Raw genomic sequence first — 23,593 nt, 5'->3', positions numbered from 1 at the left:
CCTGATATTTTTGGAATTATATCTTACTGAATGTCCCAATTTTCATTGTTTATTTTTAACGGGAGTTCAAACGAGGTAGTTAGAGGGACGAGAAGGGGTCTATGACGCTTTTTTTTTACAAAAATGCCTTTCCTGCCATTGAAATTCAAAGTAACTGAAGTCTTTTTACATGTGAAAGATGCGGAACTTTTTCCTATGTACAGTGTGCACGATATTGTCGGCAATTTGTAAAAAAGTACTATGACCCATTAAATAAACAAATTTCATTAATTTTTCTGTACCAATAGGATCACAAGCATACGTCCTAACTGAATGAAATGGAAAAACGATAAATATATGATTTGGGTGAGAAAATATTTTGTGCTGTGTTTCGACCCGAAATGCCCCACTCTGCGGCAACTTGTAATCTCGGTTGGAGAGGCGTACAATGTTGATAAAATGTAAAATGTCACGTTTTCAATATTCAGTAACATACTGCTGAGATTTTCCACATTAAAATGAATTCAAATGCGGTATAAATCGGATAATTAAATATAAATGCGAAACATTTCTAATCTAATAATGCTAAAAATAATCCGATTTATACCGTGTTTAAATTCATTTTCATCTGGAAAATCTCAGCAGTATGTTACTGAAACGTTCATGTCGATACAATAGAAAATGAGAAAATTTTACATTCCATTGAAACAAAGAAAATGAACAATCATTGATCAATTAGAATTATTATATTTTTAAATATTTAATATTTATATTAGAATATTAATAGTTATTAATTATAATGGGGTTGCCGCCGCAGCCCCCACGGCGGCCCCCACGGCCGTATTTCAAGCTTTTCAGCTCCTTCTTCAACTGAAACAGTACCATAAAAATTACATCTTCTAGTTCTACGCCTACATATGAGCCGTTATTTCTTAAACTGGTATAAGTCCATTTATTCATACATTGGGATATTTAAGGGTATGCTTTTGAATCAACAAAATATTCGCATCCGTAAATCAAATCGGGTAATGTTTTTAAAACTATAAACTTGTGTAATTTTATTATGGAATAATAATCAATAAAAATGTTAAAGAAAACAAACGATTTTTTAGCTACAGATCGACTTATACCACTTTCAATAATAATACAGTATTGTCTCCGTATGTGTTCGGTTTGGTGCACACGATACGGGTTTGTTGCTATGTATCTCCACCACTTCTGTGTCACTCTTGCTCGGCGAAGGCGAGAGCGAGATGGAACGAGAGCGAGCGAGAGCCACTGAAAGCGAGCGAGACGACGGGATGATGTTTTATCTCGCTCCGTCTTTCGGACGCCTGACACTCCGTCTTTTGCGTTCGCGGCCGTCGCGCAGGCAAAGCGTTCCATCTCGCTCCCCCCTTCGGCCAGGAAGAAGCGAGAAACGAACACTCGGAATTAGAGATCTGTTCACGACAGGAGCTCAACGCCGGCCCGACCAGCGAACACTTACGGAGATAATACTGTACACACACATAATTTCAACATAACTTACTTTTGCTAGAGCCTTCTCCAACTTTTCCTCCCTGGTTTTAGTCTGCTCCTCCTTCTTCTCCTCCTTCTCTCTTTCTCGTCCTCGATTTTCATTCTCCCCCCCTCCACTTCCCCCCGACGGGTTCGGGACCGTATCTTTCATCTGGAAATGAAATGTTGAATGTATTATTTTTGGCAAATAGTAAGATGGTACAGCGTGATTCTCTCGCTAGAGTCCTCAAAGACAATAGTCTAAGAGCTGGCTATATAGGGGTCAACGTGACTCGATGCAGTCACAGTTCTTATTGTTGGATTAGTGTTGCCGAATGCGAAATCCCCATCTGCCGAGTCAGTCCGGAGAACTAACGCGGGGGTGGGCGGTCAAACAGGTAAAATTTGCAGCATAATAACGTCATTCTTGCTGTTCTGAAATTTCATATACTTATTGTTTACGCATTTAATGAACGATATGCAAAATGGCAGACCACCAAGTGCGCCCTAAAGGCGGTTGCCGTTCCAATATGCGGCCGACGGCGGTCCCACTAGGGCAAAGGAGAAACAAATGTATATTTCTCCCTTGCACTAGCGCGCAAGCCACGTATCGCGCTTTTCATCGACGCCTGTGTTAGCAATATTGAAGCACCACCGTGTAAAAGGGGCTGCAAGGTTGAGCTTACGCAGATGCGGCCAGCGTGACGCCTACAGCGACGATGGGCCCGACCAGTGCGACGCCATAAACATCATAAATTGGCATCGGGGTCCTTAGGAGTTTTCCCAAAAGGACAAGAGGGGACTTTCCACGGGACGGAAAGTCAGTCGATTACAGACCGGGACTCGAGAAAAACCTTCTCGACTCTACCGACTTTTAACAACGGAAGAAATAAAACTATAACGAATAATTTAGAAAGCGAGTTAATACCCTCAACTTTAGGATCTTCTTACATCTGCCAACGTCTTATCCCCCACTTGGTGGTCTGCCATTTTGCATATCGTTCATTAAATGCGTAAACAATAAGTATATGAAATTTCAGAACAGCAAGAATCACGTTATTATGCTGCAAAATTTTACCTGTTTGACCGCCCACCCCCGCGTTAGTTCTCCGGACTGACTCGGCAGATGGGGATTTCGCATTCGGCAACACTAATCCAACAATAAGAACTGTGACTGCATCGAGTCACGTTGACCCCTATATAGCCAGCTCTCGATCTACAATGCCACCAATAAACCGTGCCTCGCTGAGTTACGTGGAAGTGACGAATTCCACGTTCTGCATTTCTCAACAGATCTTTGCGAAAATGGCGTCAATCGATGTCGTGCCGATGAAAATGGTACCACGCTAACTTCGTTAAAAATAGTCCGAATTACACGACATGATTTTAATCGGGAGAATGCCAGGAATGCATTGGTATCACTGCAATATCGATGCAATGAAGAATAAAGAATTTTTTAATACACCGTAATGAATCTCGTCGCGAGCTTTGACGTCCACGAAACTCAGCGAGGCGCGGCTTATTGGCGGCATCGCGTTTGAATACTCTAGCCAGAGAGTCACTCTGTATAATAGTATACAATATAATACTTACATTTTGTGAATTATCCATGGTCTTCCGTGCTATTGCTCTGCAGTTCGTGAGCCAACTGTTGCTTGCCACGCAACAAGTCCTTGGGCAGACTTATTTGTGGAGGAGGAAACACCTACAGGAGCCTTGGTTACGTGTGCGTGACTGATGCGTGCGCAGTTTACGCAACACAACCACCGCTCCTGTAGGTGTTCCCCTCCATCAGTGGCACCTCGACCACCCGATCCCTGGTTATTTAGCAGCCCGGCGACTATCTTCACAATTTCTTAGAATTCTTTATTCCAGAGTGAGAGAATCCGCGGATATACTACGGTATGACCCAACCAACGGAATGAACTGAAATTTTGAGGGGTTGGGCGGGAGGTGGAGAGACCCTCTAATATAAAATTTCAGCTGCGGATATTTCTTAGTTTCTGAGATATTAATAAAAAAATTTCGGCATAATACATTGAAATCTACCTATGTACACAGACGTTACTAACACAACCATCTTCTTCGTTTCACAGTCGACGATACAATGTACGATATTGACCTCATCGCGCGATGCTTGTAACTGCATCAGTTTTTATTCCCAATACAGTACAGTAATACCAGAGTATTTCCAAAGTCACATCGGTTCGCTGTCGTGCTTTCCGCGCCCCACGCACTGGTCTAGCTCCAACCGGTGGCCGATCGAGACGAAACTTGCCGAGTATTACGAGGGGTATTACAAAATTTCAAAAGTGGAAAATGGCGGGGGAGGGGCAGAAGGGCTCACGGGTAGGGAGGCCTCCACCAACGTAAATAAATTTCCAAAATAAATTAACAATTTTTTATTAATATTTCGGAAACGAAATATTAAAGAATACCCGAAGCTACAATTTTAGATTTAGGGTTCACACCTCCTCCCCACCCCACACCCAAACCTCATCTCGATCGGCCACTGGTGCCATTCGGAAGTATATCCTTTATTCGTTGCATTTATTCGAATAAAACTTTCGAATTAAAAAAAAAAGGTAATTATGCAGAACTGGTGTTTCCTCATCGATTTCAATTATTTTTGGATATGTTGCCGGGGATATGATTCTGAACAACTTTTTCCTATACATGTTACCGCCGCTCGACCTTCGTTGCCGAGATATTTGCCAGAAACTATCGGTATAATCCGACCATTGTTATATAGTCTGTTGAAAACCTTAGTGTTAACTTAGTTTAGTAAGCGCTAGTAACTGTAAGCCCTTTGTTCATATAGTTCTTCTGTAACTATGGGATTTTCTGTCCCGGATAATAAAATAATATAATAATAATACCGATAGTTTCTGGCAAATATCTCGGCAACGAAGGTCGAGCGGTGGTAACATGTATAGGAAAAAGTTGTTCAGAATCATGTCCCCGGCAACATATCCAAAAATAATTGAAATCGATGAGGAAACACCAGTTCTGCATAATTACCTTTTTTTTTATTCGAAAGTTTTATTCGAAAGTTTTATCTCTCACTTTCGAACAAAGAATTCTAAGAAATTGTGGAGATAGTCGCCGGGCTCCTCAATAACCAGGGATCGGCGGGGCTCGAGGTACCACTGATGGAGGGGAACATCTACAGGAACGGTGGTTGTGTTGCGTAAACTGCGCATGCATCAGTCACGCGCACGTAACCAACTCCTTCGGATTCACGTTTCACGTTCACGGTTCGCGTTTACGTTTTTTGTAACGGGCAGTAGGATTTTGAGTTGTGTTGCGTTGTGTTTGTGTTTGTGTTGTGTTTGTTGGTTTAGTGTGGAATGAGTGACACTCTAAATGCGAATATGCAGGATGTGGAAGAAGATATGGACAATAATTCTCCGTTTCGTCCACGAAAATTACGTCCGTCCGCAAGGAGATTTTCGAAACGGAAAGTACATCGCCAAAAGAGAAGATCTTCAGCCCTTCAGAAGAAACAAGAAAACGAAAAAACGGCAGACGACACTGCCGTAGGACATTCAGAAGAAGTGGCCGAGGAACGTATGGTAGAGGAACCATCAACATCCGATGGACAAAATCATACGTACCAAGAGATAATGCACTCGCCATCCGACGAAGACACTGATACGGCCAGTTTGGGAGAAACTGAAGAGGCGCTTCAAGAATTTGATGTTGAAAGTAACGAAGAAGAAAACTTCGTTATAGAAAAAGTTGCGAAGAACGAGTCGCAAGAGCAATCGCGTCTCCTAAATAGAAACGATGTAATGAATTTTCAAAATGTGCTTGCTCAATTGCAGAAAATAGGTAAACATGCAAAACATAGAGAAGACTGCGGCATTGAACACCTACGAATAACTGGTGTGAAACGGTGTGGCTTCAAGAGCATCTTCAGCGTAATGTGCACTTTATGCCATTACAAAGCTGAAATCCACAATCAATCGAACGAAGCCGAAGAAATGGATAGCAATCAGGGCGCCGTTAATGCAACAATTTTATGTGGAGGCAGTTATGCTCAGTTGGAACACACTTTTGCAGGAGTGAACATACGTTGCATGTCGAAGAAAGAATTCGTGAAGAATCAAGATGAATTCGTCAAGTCCGCAATTGCCGCTGCAGAAGAAGAGATGTTAGCAGCGGCTGAAGAAGAAAAACGTTTGGCGATTGAGAGAGGCGACGTTCTTCCCGGGTCAGGGACCCCTCACATCCCCGTTGTGGCCGACGGAAGCTGGATGAAGAGATCCTACCGCAGTGGATGTTACGATTCTGCGTCTGGAGTCGGCGTGATAGTTGGCTATCACACGAAAAAAGTATTATTTTACGGCGTTCGGAACAAAGTTTGCAGAATTTGTCGGATTGCTGCGAAAAACGAGAAAGAACCCCGAAAGCACACATGTTTCAAAAACTGGAAAACATCTCGAGCATCGACTGCTATGGAAAGCGATGCTATAGTAGAAGGATTCAACACTAGCGTAGAAAAACGTGGGCTCGTTTATTCTACACTGATTGCTGATGGGGACAGTAGCGTGTATAAGAAGATTATTGATGCGGACCCATATAAGAGACAGATTCGTGTAAAAAAGATTGAATGCACGAATCATTTGTTGCGAAACTTTTGCACAAAAATGAAAGCGATTGTAAAAAAGACCACATCTGGACCATTGAGACAAACTGTGGAAAGTAGCATTCGCCGGATGCGCACGGACATCGTGAAAGCCGCAAAGTTTAGATACAATCAGAATGTATCAATCGACGAGAGAACGAAGAATTTGTATGGCGACATACAGAATGTTCCAAGCCACGTGTTTGGTGAACACGCAGAGTGTGCAAGACTAGAATATTTCTGCGATGGAAAGAATAAAGAGAATGAGAAAAACATCGTTCCAGACTTGATGAAAATTGGAGTGTACCAGGACGTGAAAGAAATACTTCGTCCACTATTAGCTCATGCGGAGAGCTTACTCTATAATACTACTAATAACGCTGTGGAAAGTTTGAACGGACTAATTGCCAAGTACACTGGCGGAAAAAGATTAAATTTCGCCGAAAGAGGATCTTATACAGGGAGATGTGCTGCTGCTGTCGTGGAGTACAACAGTAACCAAGTGCACTCGCGATTGGATGCGGTTATGAAGAAGAAAACGCCCGAGGTTGTGCACCAAATGGAAGAAAAGAAAAAGAAAGAAAAGGAAAAGAAAGCTGCAAAACAGAAGGAAACGAAGGCTGCGCGATATGTACGCAAGCATTTGCCCTCGCAGAAAGATTGTGATTATGGACAAAATGCACAGAAGCCAGACATGCCATCCGAAATGTACGAACTGGAGCGGGAAAAGCATATGCAAATGCTCAGTGACTGGCAAGAGAAAAGACATGCCATTGAAGATGAAACAATCGGACAAGCAAAGAACCGCAAATGGTTGCAGTACAGGTCCAAATTGTTGACAGCATCCAATTTTGGACAAGTGTGCCGTCGCCGACCTGACACGCTTTGCGCAAATACAGTAAAATCAATTCTTTATCCGAAGATAATTAGTGCACCCGCGGTGGAATACGGGAAAGAATGCGAGAATATTGCTCGCGAAGAATTGAAGAAGCAATATACAGATATTGCGGAATGTGGATTTTTCATCGACAGCTGCATCGCCTTCTTAGGAGCTTCACCGGATGGAATCATCGGTCAAGAGGGTATTTTGGAAATCAAATGCCCCAAATCAGCGGAGAACTTTACGCCTGAAGAAGCTATTGAACAAGTTCCCGCTGTCCGGCGCATGTTCACGCGTAACGCAGGTATTTCAATAAGTAAAACGCATCACTATTTTTATCAAATACAAGGCCAGTTACACATTACTGACAGAAAGTACTGTATATTTTGCCTTTGGACCCCGAAAGGGTTGAAATCTATAAAAGTAGAGAGAGATGATGCGTTTTGGAAAAGAGAAATGGAGCCAAAACTTGTTCAATTTTATTTAGAATGCATGCTACCCGAATTAATAGATAGTCGGCACAATAGGTGCATGACTATTCGGGAGCCACAATTTATTCTAGCAGAGAGAGCGAAAGAAAAACCGAAAAGCTTGAAAAAGCGAAAAAGGTCTCCCTCCAGAAATAATGAAACTATTATAACGGCCCGGCGTCGCACCGCGTTGTAAAGCGCGGTACCACTGACACCGTCAGTGGTGACAAGTGCCAGCGATGGCACTTTTACTCGCGGATCATATGATCACGCGAGTCGATCGACGCCGCCGTCACTTCCCCAAAGAAGTGACGAAGAAAATAATAAATATGATCGATCCGGCGTCGCACCGCTGACTATCGTCAGTGGTGACAAGTGCCAGCGATGGCACTTTTACTCGCGGATCATATGATCACGCGAGTCGATCGACGCCGCCGTCACTTCCCCAAAGAAGTGACGAAGAAAATAATAAATATGATCGATCCGGCGTCGCACCGCTGACTATCGTCAGTGGTGACAAGTGCCAGCGATGGCACTTTTACTCGCGGATCATATGATCACGCGAGTCGATCGACGCCGCCGTCACTTCCCCGAAGAAGTGAAGAAGAAAATAATAAATTTAATTCACCCTTTAATTTTTTCAGACACATTTCTAAGTTCACAGCGGAGCTGTTACTTTTTGACCCGTCGGGTAACCGGCTACCCGGAATAACTTCAAGCCATTGAATGTGGTATTGTTCGATCATTTTTACATAATATCAAACAATACCATAGACAATAAAGCATTCAATTCCTTGAAGTTGTTTCGGGTAGCCGAGTACCCGACGGGTAAAAAAGTAACAGCTCTAGTTCACAGGAGCAGACAGACGGAATCGGGCTCGATCAAATGCGCCAGGTTGATTCACACGGGCCTCGCAGGTATACATGATGTTCGACGAATTATTGAAACAAATTTTTACTTTTATATAAAACTTACAGAAATGTCTGCGATCATTTGTTACAGGCGGATTGTTTACCAAATTACTGCAAACATGGTTTATGGGACAGTAATGTCAGGACAAATGGAATGATAAGTACCATATTTCAGGTAAAGTTTAACAGCTTATACATCTGCAGTAAAATTTTGTACGTTTACAAAACTACAATTAAGTATTTCCTAATGAACTTCATAATGTGTTACAGATCCACACTGCCTATGTCATCTTTCGGTACGAGCGACCTAAGAAAATTGTAGGAAGACCGTCAAAGAAGAAGAGGAAATACACCAAATGGGAGAAGATAATATTATTACAGTATTGTCTCGTTAGCGGATCGCTGATCCGGATCGGTGTTGAACAGCCAGTGTGAACATAGGCCTAATTCCAAACTACGCACCTCTGCAAAGTTTCGAGGGAATTGGATGGTTGGAAGTGGTTTAAAATTGAGTTTCCACATTTGAATCAAACAAACAAACAAACAGAGGATCGTAGCTAAATAAAATCGTTTAATGGGACATTCCCAAATATCAGTATTGTTAGTACTGAACTCTGGTTTATATTGATAAATTTTTACAACCGTGGAATAACAATTCCGAAGAAAACCATGTACAAAACTATTATTGAAACAGACAATTCTTGTTGATATAAAAGATAATTTGATGTATAGTTAGATGAAAAAAAAAGCAGCATATGTTTTTAGAAGAATTACAGCATTCATAAATTTCATTACGATCGGCATGTTACACTTCGGTGATGTACCTTATTCAAATTGTATGCTTTGAATTTGCACATTGATTATACAAAGTATTGCATCGTTCTATGTATAAATAAATACTAAATTAGTATTGTTTCATTGACATGTTTCCTAACTTCACTACTCAACCTCTCTATCTTTCAATAGTGCTATCCTCCTTTACGTTCAGCGAGGCTCTGATGCTAGACGCAGGAATTGGCGGGCTCCAGCTACAGCTGATGCACGAGGAAACACCTACAGCGGTGGTTATGTGTGCGTGACTGACGCACCGCAGTTCCCCACACATAACCACCGCTCCTGTCGATGTTCCCCCCTCCATCAGCGGTACATGGAGCCCGGCGATCGCTGCCTAGACGCAGCTCTCGTGTCGTATTCCTCCAAGCTTCTCAATAGAAGGAGCTGTGGCAACAGCGCGGCAGAGACGGAGACAACAGAACATGCGGCAACTATGCTGTCAAAAATTCGTCTACGTAGAGTACCGGTAGATGTCACCATTGTACAACTTCTTTTTACCGACCGCAGTAGTTTCATTAGGGTCCGTCTGTTTACAAGGGCGCTTCGATCGATTCGGACCATAACAAAAAGGAGACGGCCCCCTTAATATTCTCCATGGCGTATTTTTTGACAAACATCAAAAATATATTTTCTGAGTTTTCATCGACCCAGTTTTTAAATGAACTATAATTGCAATACGGACTGGTTAATATTTCAACCAATGAGTCGAATGCACATACATTTTTAATATATATTTTTTTTCCATTAAGTGTAACCAAATTACAATTATTTCCATTTCTTAAGATTTCATTTTTTCTTTTCCTTAATGGCTTGTCATATGTAAGATGAATATCTGGACATGAAGTTAAATATTTCCCTCTGGGAGTATTATTTTTGTTTTATCATTATGCTGAATCATTTATTTTTCTCAAAGTACACTGTCGTAGAACGTAGTATAATTCACCTTTAAAGCCGCGTATTCACCTGAGCATTCGCCCTGAATGAGCATTGCACGAGCACCGATCAATTCAAAAACTGCACGAGAATGTAGTGAGAAGATTTTTTGTTATATTAAATTATAGCACTGTCCAACAGCTATTTCGACCTGTAACATGACGGTAGCCGTCGCACAGTGGCAAATTTCGTCGAAAAGGTGGCCAAAAATCAGAATGTAAAAGTTTTAAATTTGCTAGATCCAATTAGTGCGATTTATTTATGACATATTTGTGCATAATTTCTTACTAATGTAAATATATAAACTGCAGCCCTTGCTGAGATGTGTCAGTTCAAAGTTGACGCTCGAAATTTAAAGGTCTACTTTGAGATTTATTTTCAGATTATCGAGTCCAGCTATCAAAATAAACATTATATATTGTGGTGTAGTATCATATACACTATTATTGTTTTAAATGTGAAGTCTGTAAAAGTTCTTATAAACAAGTACTGAAAGCATATTCATTTTTTGTTTATTCTTAAGCAAAAAGTTACAACTCAAGCGAGCTCAAGCACCATTCTTTTTTTTAAATGAAAGCTCAATGTATGCACTTTAAGACCCCGTTGCAGTTTTTTGCAACAAATTGCCCTTTTGGTAAATATTCTCATTTTTGTGTACACTGATACGAGTATAATTTCCGATCCATTCAGTCTTTGCATATACACGAGTCACTAAATATGTATAGCGACGTTATCCGTGCTTTCCCCCAAACAACTGCACCGCGTCCGTAAGCCAGGTATAATCATAAAATTGATTCCAAGCAATTGCTGGCATAACGCAGATGCCGATGCGTCCTTATGGTCGAAAAAATCGGCATCCAGGTATTCATGACCATGTTGCCAAGCGGCAACATTGGCTTTTATTTTAAAGAACCTGGGTTTTCCCACTGAAAGGAAAATCTAATTCTTGGGGCTAACTACGTCCATCATCAAGGGCCACAAGTCAGTCTAGCGAGAATCTCGATAGAAATTAGCAACACGTAGCGCGGTGGCAAAGTAATTACGTTGTGCGTGGTTTATGTGGTAAATCGACATGGAACCAGTTGCTGGAACTTCGCAATCTACAAATGTCTCATTTAGTAGAAATGAGCTTGTAAATATATTAAGAAACTGCACGTCGAAAAATTATAAAATGAAATGTGAGCATCTTTACGAAGAAGTGAAAAAAGCAACTGGTAGTTGTGAGTTTCCCAAGGAAATTAAAGAAGCTTTGTGGCACTTTGTGTCACAATTTAAAACAAAATGGGTTATATCTAAAAGATGTCACAAACGTTTTTCTAAGAAGAATCAGTCATGGTTGGAAGGCAGTATTGAATTCCCTATAAACAGAGTTGACATTAGAAGAGGAAGACCATTCACTGATTTTTCGGATTCGAGTGAGAGATCTAAAAGAAGAAAAACCGAAGGACTTCGATCTCAGTTTAGTTCGGAGGAGCTGAGCTACGGTGCTCAAATGGAATTTAGAAGAGAAGGCAAAGTGCACACTGCCACTGTCATAAAAGACATTGTCTTTTCTACACCAAAAAGAGCTTCGAAATACAAAGAAGCATACAAGAAGGCAGGTAGTGTAGTTAGACCATTTACACATGACGAAGCCTTGTCGTTAACAGTGGAAGCGAAGTTAACAAAATTTCAATACAATGTAATTAGAAATGCAGCTAAGGCACACGGCAGTCAGCTATATCCAAATTATGAAGCGGTTATTGCAACCAAGAAATTGTGCTATCCAGAAAATATCAGTATTGGAGAGTCAATTGCAGAAGTACCTTTGCAATGTTTGCTGAACCATACTGTCAACAGATTATTACAATGTCAAGAAGAAGTTGTGAACAGTTTACGACCTGAGCAACTGAGCGATGTTCACTTAATCTCCAAATGGGGTTGTGATGGAACGTCTGGCTTAAGGGCGTTTAAACAAAAATCTGAAGATCCGAGCGTGTCCGATGAAAGTATGTTTGTTATATCTTTTGTACCTATACGATTAGTATCGAGAGACCTGAACACAAACAAGGAAATAGTGTTGTGGCAAAATCCTCGGCCCTCTTCTCCCAGGTTTTGTCGACCTATTCGTCTCCAATTTATACACGAGACAACGACTATTATAAAAGATCAGGTCACAGAGATTGAAAATCAAATCAAAGCGCTAACTCCAACTGTGAGTGAAATTACTAATTCTCGTATTTCCGTGCATCACAAGTTATTGTTCACCATGATTGATGGGAAGGTGTGCAACGCAGTCTCAGAAAATCTGTCCACGCAGAGATGCTACTTATGTGGCTTAACATCAAAGGATTTTAATAACATTGAATTAGTTAGCAACCAAAGTATCGAGGATAAATCGAAATTACGATTCGGGATATCGCCCTTGCACGCATGGATACGGTGTTTTGAGTGCATTCTGCACGTATCCTATAAATTAGTGTTATTGAAATGGCAAGCACGCGGAAACGAGGAAAAACAAAAGGTAGCAGTCAACCAAAAAGAGATACAAGCCCGTTTCAAATCGCAGATGGGTTTAATCGTCGACAAAGTGAAAGCAGGATATGGTAATTCGAATGACGGGAATACTACCCGGAGATTTTTTGAAGACGCTGAGACTACTGCGGAAATCACTAACGTCAATGAAGAAATTATAAAACGTTTCCGCGTTATTTTATTAACCATCTCCAGTACATACTCTATAAAACCGGACTATTTTAAGAAGTACTGTTTAGAAACTGCCGAAAAATTTGTTGAACTATACCCGTGGTATCCGATGTCTACCACAGTGCACAAAATATTATTTCATAGCACAGAAATAATTAAATACGCTCTCCTTCCAATAGGACAGTTAGGAGAAGAAGCGCAAGAAGCTCGTCATAAAGATGTGAAGCGATACAGGGAGCTTTATTCAAGGAAGTTTTCTAGACAAAAAACTATGGAGGATGTTTTTCATAATCTGTTAATATCCTCAGATCCCTATATAACTTCTTTGAGGAAATTATCTGGAAAAGGAATGAAGAAGTATTCACCGGAAGTTATCCAGTTTTTTGATCTACCAAGCGACATTGACTTCGAAATGTCTGAAAACAAGGAAGATAATTCCGATTGAAGTTTTATTTTTTTAACTTTACATATGCATTATATATCATTCTGTATTTTGTTACTCGGCATTATTCTTTAAATATCTCTCTTTTTGTATATATATATATATATATATTTTATGTTATTTTGCATATGTTGCTCTGCGTGTATATATGTTGTGAAAAGAAATTGAGCGAGTGTGGGAGAGAATAGAAAATTTTGCGTATATAGTGAAAAAGTAGGAATAGTTTTTTCCTATAACAGGTGACATTGACTGCGAAATCTCTGAATACGAGAGAAATAATTCTGTTTGAAATTATATTTTTTAACGTTATACTGTTATATTATTCTGTATATTATATATCGGAGTGAAGGCAAGTGATTGCATTGCAATAAATAATTGAATACTGTGCAATTAGAAATTCGGAAGTAAAGGTCTATTCGGGAAGATTTACAGAAGTGACGTATGCTACAACGCGCAATGAAACTCATTTATACATAAAACATGCACTGTTCACCTACAGGTAGCACTTTCAGCAGATATTTATGCGAGTCAAACTAAGACGGAACTTAATAGTGACAAAATTGCGGTTGAGCTCTCACTTAGTAATCATAACGTTTAAAATTCCGCAAGAAAAGCATCTCGTTGATCATGAGTGCTATGTACCAAATGTAATAATGTTAAAATATATACAAATATTAATGTTTCAGTAATGACTGCGTAATTATTTGACAAAAAACTACAAACCACAATACTTTTAATATTTTTAATAATACAATTATAATTAAAACAACAAATTAAACATTAAACGTTAAAAAATTATACTTTTAGCTTCTTAGAGTTATATTACAATAAAATATTTTAATAATTTGCACGGGAATTGCAGATTCATTTTTGGCCAGCTTTTCGGCCAAATTCGCCACTGTGCAACGTCTTTCGTTGATCGCCAACAGAGAACTGCCTCAAACGCAATTAAATCACTCCCAACCGTATGACTCACAGCCATCTCGCCGCCAATACGCCATCGATTGCCGCTCGTTGCGTCGCTTGTTTACGGCACGGCCTGTAACCGTACCCCTAAAACTAACTGCCTGGCTAATCCCTCTCCTTGGCCGACACTATCGTCATAAAAATGCCTACATACCCATCACTGAAACAAGCGATTCATCAAAAAACCTACCTATTTTTAATTGTTTTTACAGATATTTCTAAAAACCCTGGACTGTAATAGCGAATTAGATATCCCGCATTGGCGCGCACTGACATGAGTGCCAACTTTTTCGGTGCCGCACACAGTGATACCACCTCTACGGATTTTTCCGTAGATTTACAGATATTTGATTCTGTCTACGGACCTACGGATTTTGAACCAAAATCTACGGATTTTTGGTACTTTCCCTTTTTCTCCTTTATATTGTTTTTCTGTTTTCAATTTTATTGTTTGTATAATCAACACATTGGTATTGGTATTTATTTTTATTTTTGATTATACCATATACAGTATACAAAGAATTTTCTATTCCCAAAAGACGGCGTTGTAATCAGCAAATGACTCATTTTATTGAAGACTGAAGCAACATTTGTCTTTTGTCTCCACTAGTTTCCGGACCGGAAGTTTCGGTCCGAGTAACTGTCTTTTGTTGCGTGTGATTTTGTATAGCGTCCAAGCGTCTCAAGCGTCCATGATAGCATTTATTCGTGCAGCGTAGCATAGCATCTGTTTCGTGCATAAGAGTACAACGAGAATTTAAAAAATAAAGAAAATGGATACAGATACTGATTCAGACAGCCACTACAAAAAAGGTCCGCAAAAGAAGCGAAAAGTAGTTAGATACAATAAAAAATATTGTAACTCATGGGAGGAAGAGAAAGCATTTAAAGGTTGGTTAAATAAAAGTAGTAAAGGCGATGCGTATGTTTACTGCAATGCAAGCATGAATGATTTAAAGTGTTCTGGTGGCGGTAAAAAAGATGTCGAGAAACATGCAATCAGGGAAAAACATATAAAGCATGCTAAAGGTTAGTTTCTTTCTTTGGCCCTCTAGCGAGAAAATCATCCCGTATAATGATACTTCAAAATTCAAATATATGTATACATATATTATACAGCTATTGCACACCAACAACTGATAACATCTATAGTACCAGAATCAACGAAAAATTTAAAAAATGAAGTTAAACCTGCAGAAATAAAAATGGCCTGCTTCCTTGCGGAACACAATATTCCTTTCAATGTAGCAGGTCATTTAAAAAATTTAATTCAAAATATTTGTTCAAACCCGAAAGTTACACAAGAATTAACATTTGAAAAGACAAAAGCACAAACCATCATTACACATGTAACTGGTCAGGCTGCAGAAAATAAATTAATAATAATGTTACAAAAAAATAAATTTTCTTTCATAGTAGATGAAAGTACAGATAAATCAAAAACTAAACATTTAACTCTGATTGCAAGAACATCAATAGAATTCAATGTAAAAGATAATTTTTTATGTTTGTTACCTATCACGGATGGATCAGCCACAACTTTGCACAGTGAAACAATAGAATATTTTAACAAAAACAATATTCCATACAAGGAAAACATGATAGGTTTCGCTTCCGATGGTGTGAATGCAATGTTTGGAGAACACCATTCATTATCTGCTTTATTTTCAAAAGAAATTCCCCATTTATTTAAAATGAAATGCATATGCCACTCATTTCATTTATGTGCATCATATGCTTGCGAGAAATTACCAAGAGGAGTTGAGGATTTTGCAAGGGATGTGTACAATTATATACAGAACAGTCCCAAACGTATTGGGGACTATAAAGACTTCCAATGTTTTTTAAATGTAAAACCCCATAAATTGTTACATCCTGCTCAGACCAGATGGTTATCGCTCCTCCCTGTAGTAAGAAGACTGTTGGAACAATTATTTCTGATCGTTTGCTATCAGCAGCAACAATTTTAAACAAATGTATAGAACCTAGTACAGAGTTATATTTAGAATTTTTGAATTTCGTATTGCCATATTTCCATGATTTAAACAAAGAAATGCAAGCAGAGCAGCCAAAGCTTTACCTTTTACATAATAAAATATTTACAACCTATAAAACACTTTTGGACTGTTTTATAAAACATGAGCACTTAGAATTAAAAACAGAAGAAATAGACCCAAATATTGATGAAGACCTTGCATTAGAAAATAAAATATTAAATATTCCATTTAAAGAAACGGAATACCATTTGGAATTAAAGGATATTTATTTAGGAGGCAGCATAGTACTGATTACATCAAGAGACAGTTTGTCACAAGAATGTTTAACACAGTTTCGGTAGAAATGTCTTGCATTTTATATTGAAGCTGTAAAACAAATTAAAATGAGATATTCATTCAAAGAAAAAGAACAAATAAAAAGTCTTATGTTCTTAAATCCAAAAATATTACTTGATTCTCATCTTAAAAAGAATGTGCCGTCTATAGCACATTTAGGACGATTATTTCCACGTATGAACTTTATATTTATTTTATATCATCCCATCTTTATCATAATATACTATATATTTAAACATTTTTATTTTCAGAATTATGTCCAAAAAATGTTACAGAATTAGATAGAGAATGGAGGTTACTGAGAAATACGCAATTACCATTCTCGAAAACGGAAGATATAAAAGTTAATGAATTTTGGCATTCTGTTTCAAAAATGAAGAGTGGCGATGGATGCCAAATGTTCCCACTCATATCTGAATTGGCTCAAACACTTCTGTGCTTACCGCACAGTAGTGCAAATGTAGAACGATTATTTTCTGCCATAAACCTAATGAAAACAAAAATAAGAAATAAATTGAACTCAAATACGTTAACAGGTTTACTACATACAAAAGATACAATGGAAGTACCTTGTTATCAAGTTGAAATAACAGAGGAACATAAAAAATTATTTAGTAATAGCATGTATCATTTTAAGAAGAAAGTAGATGACGTAAATGATGAAAATGACTAAATTTTATATTCTATATTATTAATTTTATATTTTACATTATTAAAAAAATTTATTTAAACGTATAAAAGCAATGATTTCAAAACCCCACAATAGCGATTAAATCAATGAAATATATTATATATATATATGTTCTATACGGTTAGTAATATATGTTCTATATCGGTTGACCCGCCACAATGTCGAACTTCGTCCGCTATACTCGTTCTCTGATTGGTCGGTGCTTTTCCTTAATAACTCGTTAACAAAGCCGCAGCGAACATTTTCACTAAGAAAAAAGTTGTTTAGAATGAACCCCTTTCGGCTCTTACACCTTGTTAGGGACACCCTGTATATGTATTATAATGACTAACACTAAAAAAAGGAAATTCGTAGATCTACGGATTTTCCACTAGAGAATCTACGGAATTCTACAGATTTTTCAAGTCCGCCCTACGGACATTTCAAAATTCAGGGTGGCAACACTGGCCGCGCCATTCGGTTGATGTTTCTACCCCACTGCAGTGAGATCGTCGTATTCGGTTGTGTTGCATTATTAGGATTGAAGTTTTGTATCGTATTCGATTTTGCAGTAAACCAGGGCAGTTTTATTCGTAAAGCTGAAGTGCAAAATTTGCTTTCGGATAAACGAAATGCACTGAATGAGGGTAAATGACAATGTTAAGTCGCAGAGGTGATTAGTGACCTCCGAGCCTACAGCGTATGCGTATACACGTTGGAAAGATCTCGCCAAGCCGAATTGTTTGATACGATTTTTAACTTCAAAATCAGATGGGATCACCTCGAAAAATAGCCACAAAATTCGAGATTTTGCGGTTTTGAACAAAAGAAACCGGTAGTAAAATCCCATCCGGCCCGAGGAACCTCGGGTAGGCACCTGAGGGAAAACCGAGGGATGTAAGCGATACTCTAGTAGGTTGGGGCGGAAAATGTGCCCCACGACCTTCATTTTAGGGCCGTGATGGGTCTGCGTTTGCCCCATGGGCCACTAATCCATTGGCGATTTCGTACTAGGCATCATAGGAAAGGGGCCCATAGGGCAAACGCAAGCCCAACACGGCCCTGAAATTATGGTCATGAGGCACATTTGCCGCCCCAACCTGCTAGAGTATCGCTTGCATCCCTCGGTTTTCCCTCAGGTGCCTACCCGAGATCCCTCGGGCCGGATGGGATTTTGCTACCGGTTTCTTTTGTTCAAAACTGAAAAATCTCGAACTTTGAGGTCATTTTTCGAGGTGATCCCATCTGATTTTGAAGTTATAAATCGTATCAAACAATTCGGCTCGGCGAGATCTTTCCAACGTGTATACGCATACGCTGTAGGCTCGGAGGTCACTAATCACCTCTGCGACTTAACATTGTGCTTTATTGTACTGAAAGTTTTGGTAGTGCAGTTTGGTGACTTGTGTAGAAATGGAAAAATTAGCATTGAATCATGCAAATGACAAGAGACTAAAAATACAAAATTATGTAAAAATTATAAATGAATATTGCGAGGAAATATGTAATTTTATATGATAAATTGTTTTTATGAAATATATATTGCAAAGAATGTTTATATGAATAAGTCTAAATATTGACAATATCTATAATAGTATGAATTATAATAAGATATAATAACCTATAAATTAAAATTATAAATATAATTATTTCGATCCAAGTAACGAGTACAAGTATCGATACCACGGTGGTTTCGAAACAATCCTATGCACACGTACAATGAATCACAAAATATTCGGATACCCTTTAAAACAGAATAACTTTTTTAAAATTAGTTCAAACGAAGGATTAGTTTACTAGGTGATGTGTTTGGTCGTTTTAAAAAAAAAATGCATTTCGTCGGAATAGCGAAGAAAATAGAGAAGTTCGCATTCACAACTTTTTTATCTAAGCTTGCAATGAAAATTTAAAAATCCCATTTGTAGATTAAGTAAGCTGTATATATGTTGAAAAAATAATCGAAATCGATTAACGTAGCTACGAGTTACAATAGTTGTAACAATAACGTACAATAGTAACGTAGGTATACCAATTTAAAACTAGTGGAAATCGCAATTTTCGGCCTATAACTGTAATAAACCTAAAGAGTTTACATATTTCAATGCCTGTCGCTTGTTTCTGCATCAACCGATTTCGATGAAATGTTCAGTATGTATACAACTTAGTTAAATCTACAAGCAGGATTTAAATTTTCACTACAGGTCCGTTGTCACATAAAAAAGTTGAAAACCGACCTTCACTATTATTTCACTATTCCTACAAATTGCAATTTTTTTTTGAAAACGAAGAAATACGTCACCTAGGAAACTAATTTTTCTAGCTTATCAAAAAATCTCAAAGCATTTGGTTTGGACCAATTTTAAATAAGTTATTCTGTTTTAAAGGGTGTCCGAATATTTTTGTGATTCACTGTATTTCAAAACGCCATTCAACAACATTCAGTGCTATTTTATCCTGGTTTTATCCCAGTGCCGCACCGCTGCTGCCGCAATTCAATTCTACTCTGAGACTGGTCGCATTGTAATCTGTGCTTGACTGCACTAAACTTGTTTTGGGGCAGCGCGAGAACAGAGTCAGTACGAGATACCGAATTCGCTGTAAAATAGTAAGGGGGTCCTGGCCCAGGACTTCTGAGACCCCACAAACGCGGGACAAACAAATGTATTGGATGTTCGGTCTATTCTAAACCTCATCTGTGCTGTGACGAGCGATCTTATATCGGTATTTGATAAATATCTACCATATCGACATTTCAATGCATCCTATGCGCACAGACGAGGTATAGAACAGGAGTTCCGTTCCTCCTTCTATAACGTATGGCTACAAGTATTTTTTAAATACACTACTGTGTGTAATGTTAGATTACGACATAAATTAATCATAATATAAATTGGGAATGGTTCTGCATAATCTGTATCCTTATTAAAAAAAATTTCGTCCAAATATGACAAGAGAACATGCAGGGAATGTAATTTTTCATTTAAACCAGCATAAATTTGTAGAGCATTAAAAAATATTAAACACGTATTTTGTTCTTTTTGCTAACAAACGGTTTAAAGGGATGAAATACCCTTTCAAATCAGACCGAAATAGTTTTAAATACTCATATATCAAGTTAAGTTTAAAGTCTACCAACAGTACCAACACGATATAAAAAAGTATTTCATTATTAAAACATATATAACGTGTATCCGATCCAATGACATTTTCATGTTTTGTATTGATCTATAATAATAACTCACCCTTGAGACAAATTAGGTTGTTGAGTGAGACTCTCAGCCACAATATGTGGATCTTTATAAGGATTCCCTTCACTTCTCACTTCGCCGTTTATTACAGTTTCAAAGTTTATAGGTTCTCCAGCAAATTTATCCTACATTTTTAATAAGATGAATAGGGCTATCTTATAGAAATATAAAATGAATTTTACATAATACACATAGAACAGTTCAATTATTCTAAAACAAATTACGTATAGTATAATTTAAAAAATTATGTATAGTATAATTTATAACATGGTATGTTTTCATTTCGGATTCTTACTTGATAATAATGATCTTTGTAGTTAGTTTGCAATTTTCTTGGATCCTGTAGTTTAACAATTGTTACAGTAGATGATTCTAAGTCATCACTTTCTATGCTCTCCAAACCATTTTCATAAGTCTCGAAGGTTTGATTCTTATTGAAAGACGAGTAATAATTGCTTTGTGCATTTTCTGAAGCTACTATGATGAACAGAAGTGCACTGTAAATAAAAAAGGCACATTGTAAGAGAAAGAAATGGATACATATGCAGAAAATGTGTTGAAGATGCGCACCATCCACGAGTTACCGGTTCAAATCCGCATAACCATACATGTCTTAAACACATTTTTTTATCTTAAATCTCTCAACAATTGCCCCCCCCCCCCTCTTGTGGGCGCCTCCGACACGAATCTAACCCGAACCAACTACCGATCAGAGTTTTTCGTGAATAACTCGAAAACTAAAGCCTAGCAGCAGTTATACGGGGTTATCATTTTATCTTGCAACCCTCGCTCGTGGGAACAGGTAAAATGGCAACAGCGCCTCACGCACGCATTCCACTACAACCACAGCGATATTTCCGCCATCTATGAGCTGATGACGAAAGTGTACTGTCTTTTAGATGCCAGTAGAGAACGCAGGGTGTTTTTGGCTTTCGCCAGAGGGTATTAAATTTGACGCAGCAGACGGGGAAGAAAACGGTAGCCATTTTAAGAGTGCCATCGCACCGATCCCGTTCCGCGTGGACATATCTACCTTTGCAACGGTCCAGCTGTGGTATTAGACCACGGTGATGCGTTAGTGCCCCGGTCTGAAGAATTTGGGGCCATTTTTGTATAACTTTTGAACTATAAAACATATCGGAATGCAATTTGAGCCGAAGAATGGGGAAAAATTATCTTAATGATAGCAAATTTAACATACTTTACGTTTCCTTAATTTTTCTTTTATGTATTTTTTAACCATAATTGTTGTGAAAAGCTTTTGCAAACTGTGTATTTGATACTGTATTTACTGTATGCTCTTTTTAAAATTCATTGTATTGATAAACAATAAGCTAGTTGTTTCCGTATCATTACTTTCATAAATTGAGAAATTAAATTTTTATTCAATTACACAGTACAACAGCCATTTGGACTTGTAACATTCGATAGTCGTTTCTTATAGGTTTTCGGGCCCTGAAAACAAATCCGCAACCCATTTGTCGCCATCACCCTCAGTTTTTGAGAAAATCGATTTTGAAAAAAACTGCAAGTTTTCAACTTTAAGCATTTTTTGTGTCGAAACGGTAATAGTTATTCGATTGTTCGTTGCGTCAAATTATTCTATGAACCGTCTTGAATACAACGATATAAGTTATTATTGCATTATGAACATTTAAATATGTTTAAACAACGATCAAAAGGAAAGGGACACCCGAAATGCACTCATTTTTGAAGATATCTTTCAATTTATTTCCAAGACTAAGGGTCTAGGAGGAAATCTGACTATTCCACGAGATGCAGCAGACATTTTTCCATCGGAAAGCATGAACCGAAGTGGTAAGTCTGGTTTTGTTTACAATACAGAAGCGAAATAGTTTGGCAAAACGTGCGGTGCCGACAGTGGTAGTCAACGGCGGCGCGCGATCCACTGCCGCTCAGTGTAACACAACCGCTTAACGCGCGTGACTACCACTGTCGGCTCCGCACGGTTTGCCAAACTATTTCGCTTCTGCATTGAAAACAAAACCAGACTTACCACTTCGGTTGATGCTTTCCGATGGAAAAATGTCTGCTGCATCTCGTGGAATAGTCAGATTTCCTCCTAGACCCTTAGTTTTGGAAATAAAATGAAAGATATCTTCAAAAGTGAGTGCATTTCGGGTGTCCCTTTCCCTTTGATCGTTGTTTAAACATATTTAAATGTTCATAATGCAATAATAACTTATATCTTTGTATTCTGGAGGGTTCATAAAATAATTTCGTTTCGACACAAAAAATGCTAAAAGTTGAAAATTTGCAGTTTTTTTTAAAATCGATTTTCTCAAAAACTGAGGGTGATGGCGACAAACGGGTTGCGGTTTCGTTTTCAGGGCACGAAAACCTATAAGAAACGGCTATTGAATGTTACAAGTCCGAAAAAAGTCAAAATTTGTTGTACTGTGTTATGTGTTAGTTCTGCAAACCTCAGAATCTATTGTTCTGGCTTTCTTTTTTATAATTTTATCCTTAATGCAGTGCATGCATAGACCGGACGTAACGGGTAACTACTAGGACGTGTCTTTAATTGTAGCGGTGTTTGAATCTTTTTCTACAATTTTTGTGTCTGAATGTTTTAACCTTTTAGTTACTCAACGACACGCCTATACCGGCTTCCGTTACTGTCATTTTTTTAAACGATGGGCCATTATTGTGGCTTTTACACGCAGGTGGCAAAAAATCTCTCCGTACAGAGGTATAGCGCCACGGTCAACCCTGCCGTGGCCAACATTTTTTAAATTGAGACGGGTACGAGACCAAACGACATGGTTTTCAAACCTCATTACAGTAATCTGGAGTGCGAATGGTAAACCGATCATAAAACGGAGCGCGCGGCTCGCTTTCCTGGGGCGGGAAATTCCCAATAGCTCTTTGCCACGTTAATTTGAAAGAGACCATCCTAATATTCTCGAAGCTCGGGCATCAATGCTGTCCAGCGGTCGTTGGCAATTTTCCGAACGCCGGGCCGGTGCATGGTTGTAATGGAATGAGTTCGTGAGGCGTTGTTGCCATTCTACCTGTTCGCGCGAGCGCGGGTTGCAAGATTAAATGATAACCCTGTATACCTACATCTCACTAAGAATTGTTAGAATG

General features: G+C 38.6%; 1 protein-coding gene and 1 long non-coding RNA gene across 2 annotated transcripts in view; both read right to left on the bottom strand.

Annotated features, from left to right (window-relative positions):
• The window catches only part of LOC143372282 (uncharacterized), a 394,641-nt gene that overhangs the window by 149,433 nt on the left and 221,615 nt on the right, over positions 1 to 23,593 (bottom strand). The window lies entirely within an intron of this gene.
• The window catches only part of LOC143372204 (uncharacterized), a 170,582-nt gene that overhangs the window by 139,315 nt on the left and 7,674 nt on the right, over positions 1 to 23,593 (bottom strand). Inside the window, exons 2-3 of the mRNA XM_076818214.1 lie at positions 20,778 to 20,979; positions 20,477 to 20,607 (exon numbers count right to left, since the gene is read on the bottom strand). Of these exons, the coding sequence (XP_076674329.1) occupies positions 20,477 to 20,607; positions 20,778 to 20,979 (333 nt within the window). The remainder of the gene's footprint in view (positions 1 to 20,476; positions 20,608 to 20,777; positions 20,980 to 23,593) is intronic.

The sequence above is a fragment of the Andrena cerasifolii genome, chromosome 8, assembly GCF_050908995.1.
Source record: "Andrena cerasifolii isolate SP2316 chromosome 8, iyAndCera1_principal, whole genome shotgun sequence".
Taxonomy (NCBI): Eukaryota; Metazoa; Arthropoda; class Insecta; order Hymenoptera; family Andrenidae; genus Andrena; species Andrena cerasifolii.
Note: the sequence above shows the minus strand (reverse complement) of the source record. Positions and strands in the feature narration are given on the sequence as shown.